The sequence below is a fragment of the Nothobranchius furzeri genome, chromosome 18, assembly GCF_043380555.1.
Source record: "Nothobranchius furzeri strain GRZ-AD chromosome 18, NfurGRZ-RIMD1, whole genome shotgun sequence".
In the NCBI taxonomy this organism is placed as follows: Eukaryota; Metazoa; Chordata; class Actinopteri; order Cyprinodontiformes; family Nothobranchiidae; genus Nothobranchius; species Nothobranchius furzeri.
In genome coordinates, this window is record NC_091758.1 from 21,674,479 (window position 1) to 21,681,083 (window position 6,605).

General features: G+C 38.2%; 1 protein-coding gene across 2 annotated transcripts in view; it reads right to left on the bottom strand.

Annotated features, from left to right (window-relative positions):
- Positions 1–1,848: 1,848 nt before the first annotated feature.
- The window catches only part of tmem229b (transmembrane protein 229B), a 25,290-nt gene continuing 20,533 nt past the window's right edge, over positions 1,849–6,605 (bottom strand). The window contains exon 2 of one of the 2 annotated variants that reach the window (XM_054741746.2): positions 1,849–5,226. In XM_054741746.2, the coding sequence (XP_054597721.2) occupies positions 4,584–5,171 (588 nt within the window). In that variant the 5' untranslated portion in view covers positions 5,172–5,226 and the 3' untranslated portion in view covers positions 1,849–4,583. The remainder of the gene's footprint in view (positions 5,227–6,605) is intronic. The other variant, XM_015969586.3, reaches the window with a different exon arrangement.

Consider the following 6,605-nt stretch of genomic DNA (forward strand, 5'->3'; position numbering starts at 1 on the left):
AAAGGTCACTGTCTGAAACACTGATTAAAGAAACAAGGATTTGGACCTCGTCTGGTTGAACTAATGATCACAATGGCTATAATAAGTCATGAATTTTTCTTATGCATGCTTCCTAGAAAGAGTCCATCATGTTTTAATATCAAGCATCCTGATGCAAGAGCTGCTAAACCCCATTTAAACTGTTATTATTCATAAGATTTCTTCTTTGTTATTATTATTATTATTATTATTATTATTCATCTATTTCTTTCTCATTTGACCAGTTGGTCTGTTTTACCTGCTCATATTTTTTAAAAGGAAATAAAATGAAGCTAATTCCATTGTTTTTAGAGCAAATCTCCACCGAGTGTGTCGACTCAGCAGAGTGTGCAGCAGTGATTGGGTTTCGACTGGACTTCCAGAGAGTGATGCATTTCCACAAATGAAATTCCATGTTGAGATTTTTTGCATTTTCATGGACAAAACATGCTTCATGGTTGCGGCTGTAAAAGTGTTTCAAGTTCTGGCTAATTGTTCTTGATATGACACCATTTTTTTTTGTCTTTTAGAAAGGGTATTGCTGTAGAAGACTTAGTCTGATTGCATGGCAACATTTCTGTAACATATGTTGAAAATGATCAAGAAGACATCCTATCTTCACAGAACTGATCATCGGTTTCCAGTAAAAATGATCAGACACAAAACCCACCGAGTGAAATAATGATGAGCTAAATTTTTATTACATAGAGTTTCAAATCTGATTGTAGTGACTCACAATCATTCCCATCTACAGAAATGTCCTCATGATGATTTTAAAACTTTGCATTTATTTGTTTAGCACCTTCATATTTCTCTGAATAGACCCCACCCCTGCAAAACGTATTTATACAAGAATGGTTTAACAGCTACCATGCTGGACCTTTAACCTGCTTACAAAACGAAGTTTGGAGTTTCTGTTTCCTGCTCAAGGGCACGTCAAAATGCTGTTAGGAGAAAACCACCAACCCGCACTGAAAACTACAGCAGACCAGCTTGGCCTCATGTTTTTGTTTTTTACTTTCATACATGCAAGATAAACAGTCATGGCTGTGAAATTAGTTTAGTAAATATATCACTGATTATTTTTCCTTAAAGTATTTTTGAATACCATAAAAAAGATAAATAGAAGTTATGGGAGCAGCAAGAGGAAGGGTGCATTCTTAAAGGTCCAGTGTGAACTATCAGATGCTTGACTCCAATTTGCGACATCCAGCTCTTCATGAGAAAATCAGGTGATTTTTTCCACATTAACTTATGAAATCACCATATTTCGAAATGGTTCGACTTCAATTCAAGTGCAATGTAAAAAGTTTATAGATAAGGTCAAATCTAAATATATTAAGTTAAACATATAACAATTTCATTTTAATCTAAATACGTGAATTGTAAAATTAGAATATGGTTATTTTTCATTTTGTGCATTACTTGTATGTGTGTGTGCATAGTTACATGTATGCATGTGTATTTGTGTGTGCGTGTGTGTGTGTGAGCCAAAGTTTACTCATTGTTGGTCATTCACATGTGAGGTTCTGACATGAATGTGTGTATAGGTTTTATGGGTTTTACAAATGTGTAAATTGGTTGTGTTTTTAGAATTTAGAGATTTAAGTGCTGGCTGCTTCACAATGCTGTCTCGAATTGCCCCTCAGGGACTAATAAAGTTGTCTTGAATCTTGAATTTTTTCAATTGTATACATGTATTTTTTGTTTTCTTTTTTGCTTTAATTTGAAATATTTAGATGTAACTTCATATATTTAGATTTTATTATAAATATTCGCATTAAACTTTATTTTTATCATCCCCCCCCCCCCCCCCCCCACACACACACACCTCCCCACCCAAGATTTAGAGATTGAATATGGAACAATTTAATAAAAAGCTATATTTCAAAAATACCTCCACAGGGCATTTAGATGTGTGCAGAATGAAGACACAATATTTCCTTTAAAAGCTATATTTTAATAAATAAATAATCAATAAGGATGTTCAGATCACGTTTTATTTTTATATATATTTTTGCTCCCGATCCAATTCAGAGTCGTTTGATTTAGAGTATTTCCCGATACCGAGTCCCAATCCGATACTTTTCAGAAAAGCATTAAAATAATAAGAAGAAAATAAATACATTTTAGCAAAGTATTAAAATAAAAAATAAAATAAAGGGGCGGTCAAGCAAGCATTAAAATAAGAAGAAAACACATCCAAATTGTCCTTTAAGTTTCACTTTCGTTTTTTTAGGAAGTCCACCGATTATTATATTGTGAGTATACATAAAGTAGCAGCATTGCTTTTATTTCAAGTTGTTTACTCCCTCAGTGTGCAGCGGTGAACCGTGTTCATGCGACGGAGCAGGCAGGGTAACTTATCTCTGCATAACCTGCAGCTCCACCGCTCCGGGAGCGGGGTCCAGCCAGCCGCGGGGCGTATTGAGCACCGGTGCTGCAGGAGAACTAGAAACCCAGATGTTTTGCAATCTGTTGGCAGTTTATCTTTGTTTATTAGCGTAACTTTCTCTGGCGGCTGGCTCCGCGTTTTTGTCTGACTCCACTGTGAACTGTGATTGTTAGAGATAAACTGGGGATTAAAGAAAATTAGCTTTGTTTTTGGAAAAGCCGACGGTTAAAGTAGCTTGTTTGAAGACAGCGAATCATGGAGCTGTGTCCAGTATGTTGACCACTCAGAATGCTCACAACTGTCTGTAGCTTGCCTGCCATAAATTCTGTCGCGTTACTACGTTGTTTTCATACAAGAAATTATTGATGTAGAGGACCTTATTGAAATAAAAACTAAGCCATTTTTATTCCATTTGAAAATCTCTATTTCAGGATGAATTTTAAAAAGTAATGTTTGTCTTTAAAGGTTAAATCCGATTTATTTCTCCCGATTCCGATCCTTTCAAAAACACTTGATCTGGACCGATTCTCGATCCTGTGATCGGATCGTAGCATCCCTAATAATCACATTTTTATTTTAAGGAGCGCGAAACTGGGTTCACACTTCCATCTACCTGCCAGCCAATAGAGGGCAGACTCAGCAAGTCAAGCAGCTGCTTCTGAGCCCAGAAGATGTTGTTATCCTTCTCAGAAGAGGAGCTACCATTAAAAAAATCAGAAACCAGAGTGAGTTTAATTAAAGCTTACAGAAGATGGACACAAATAAAAATGTTCACATATCAGCAGTTAAACTGGTATCTCAACATCTAGAAAACTTGTGCTTTTGTTGCAACTACAACCTCCACACACTAGATGTCACTTTGGTGTTGTGTTCCTTATTCCACCTTTAAGTGAATAAACAGGCCAAGTGGTGTAGCTGTAGTAGTCTTTAACTGTAAACAAAACTTTAAACCAAAAGATTATAACAAAAACGATAACCGTAGCCATTTTACAAGAACAAAACGAGAGGATATCTTTATGATTTTATTCCAGCCAGTGCATGTATTGAGTTTTGAATCTTATTGATCTTATTTTTAAATATTTATTTATGAAATATATATATTGCTTTTTTCTCTTTTTTGTTTTTGCTTATTTGATTATTATGTATTGTTCTTTTATTTTGTTTTTTGCATGTTTGAAATAAACACTAACTAACTGGATGCATAAACAGTAAATTGGTCAGAACCATATTCTGAGATAGCCACTTCCATCTCCCTCCATGTGGCACAACTTTAAGGGACTTCTATAAGTGCATGTACATTTTTGGTGCATGAATGTTGTCATGTCCATCAACTTCTATGTAAGTGCAGCTTCAACATGCACATACAATTTTATACAAATTTGCCTTGTGTCTGTTTATTTATTTATTTATTTATTTATTTTGCAACTAGTTTAGTAGAACTAGAAGAATGTGGAGTTTCCTGGAGGTTCTATGAATAAATATTTATTCTAACAAAACAAAAAATGACTAGTTTACATTTAACACCAATAAACCATAATTTTATAAATCCATAATTTATATAAATATTTGTATTGCATTTTGTCAAAACGTCGCCATAAATGTTACACACTGGAACTTTAAAGAGCCGCTGTGGCTACATAACAAAAAAAAGGTTTTACTAAATATTGCACATATGAAAATGATACTTTACAAGTGCAGCTACATGGAAATTTAGCTTTGCAAGCGTTTTATTTATTATTTTGGGTGATTTGACAAACGAGCCATTTCATGGAAAGGAAAGTCTAGTTTTTGCAGCATGTAGGATTTTCTTATTATTTTTTAAGTCTGGACAAAAGGGGTTTTAAGCTTACTCGTGATCATTCAAGACCTTCTTTTGAACCCACAGTGAAATGGGTGGATGCGTAATGATTTGCAGCAGTTAGAGGTACAACAGTGTCTCTACTTAGGACAGTCTAAGTGATTTGAGCATTTGCAGTCACAGTTGGACATTCATTTTCTGGCTCGTTTGGTACTTTTCGACACTATGCTCTCCAGCTGATTCTTAACAGCTGCCAAGCTTCACTTCATGCAATCAAGATGGTAAACTGCCTCTGAAAGGTGGCGGAGCAGGGTCAAGCAGCTCTGACAGACCTTTGGAGCTGGATCAGTCTCCTGGTGCCTGCTTCTTGACTCATTCCACTTTAAGGTAACCATTAGCATTACTCTCCATCCCTCTGCTCTGCTCTCTATGTCTACCACCTCCTAGAGTTCCTGCAGTACCTCCAGGATTGGATCGGCCACTTGACCAGCCATCCTCGGGCCCCTCGTGGAAGCGCAGCCGCAGGGTTTTGCGGATGACAAAGCGCTCTACAATAAAGGAGGCGCAGAACCACGGCAAGGCATACTCAGCTGTGATCAACCCCATGAAGTTGTAGCGAAACTCGGAGTAGTCCCAGGGGCAGGCGTCAAACTGACGGAGCAGCAGCCCCGTACCAAACTCCCACAGGTACGTCCATAACGTGTAGATGATGCAGCGCAGCAGCACAGGGCAGCAGCCACGCAACCTCAGGTACATCTGCTCAACGATAAGGATGCAGGTGCCATAGATGAAGAGTGCCCACACACTGGTCACGCCGGGGAACTTCCAGTTGCAATTAACCACAAACTCCCAGGCAGCAGTGAACATTACTTCACAGAAGTAGCCGTGAATGGCATAGAGGTACCAACGTGACAGCGATGTAAGAGGAACAGGAGCCCCTGAGGTTTCTAAGGTCACCATCTTTCCTTCCCTGGATTTCACACTGAGTTTCTGTTCACAGTGACAAGATGCAGTTCTGCAAAGAGAACAGAAAAAATGCATCACGTATGATTAGTTATTTCCAGTTAAGTCAGTCATATCACACCACAGGAAGTCACGTTACCCTTTCTGAGTCCAAATTCAGAGGATGTTTCCTTGAAAGGACCTGGCCTACTTGAATGATGTAGGTGACCATGAAATAGGAAAGTATAAACTTTGAGATTTCAATTAATTAATCAATTAAGTCCTGTTGCCTAGCAACTGCAATGAAATGAGAAGGACAAAGCCTAACAACACAAACTCTTTAAGCTTTTTAATTTGTACTTGATCTGAATATATAACATCAAAAACTATCTCCTCCTCCATTGTTGTTATATATATATATATATATATATATATATATATGTGTGTGTGTGTGTGTGTGTGTGTGTGTGTGTGTGTGTGTGTGTGTGTGTGTGTGTGTGTGTGTGTGTGTGTGTATATAAAATCCCCTTTCTGCCTGCAATAAATCTTGGGATAGGCTGGGTCACAAAAGCTCTCTTTGAAACATGAAGAAGAAGGATGCATTTGTAGGCCACATTTGGAGGAGCCTTTGGATTTGGACAGCCTTTGTTGCATTGGTGCGATGTAATCACCCTTCAAATGCAGCCTTGGAAGGATGGAGAACCAGAATTTAGAGACTCGGGGTGTTGTAGTATCCCAGCAGACATTGGGAGTTAACACGAAAGCCGTATTTTCACTATTGACCCTTTGCATATGACGTCACACCACTCATGGCTCCACCCCCTTTGCCATGATGGTTGGCAAAAACATTGTTTAAACATGTTGAAACTCCAGTGAAGCTAGTCAAAATAAGCCAGTTTGTAGCCTTTAATCACTTTTATTTCGTTTATTTTACATTAAATTGTAGTAGCTTGATGTTGGCTGCACTAACAGACAAGGCTGTAAAGACTATTCCTTTATTTATTCATTTTGTTTGTTTTTGTTTCAGATAACTTTGATGGAGACTGAGGACGGAGATGAACTGCAACGATCAGTCAAACGGACTAGCCCTCAAAGTATCTTCGGATTTGCAGCAAACATGTTTTTACCAGGAAAGATGAACCTGCCGAAAAGAAAAGCTGTTTTTTTTCCTTGTTTGCTAACGTTTCAGCTACTTCCTGTAGCCATCTTCAGAGCTGTGATGATGTTGGTGGCGTCACTTCCTTCTACGTTTATCTGTGGGCATGCAGAGGATGTTGTCGCCCTCTGCTGCCTGCGCCCTCCTCGTCGATGACACAGTCCCCTGCGTGATCTTAAGTGTAGACTCCATCGTCTCTATTCATGAATCCGTGTCCACGTCTCCTTATTTCTATGGCTTCTACAGCCTCTGCTGCCCGCAGATAAATGGAAGTGGATATGACGCCTGTAATACCA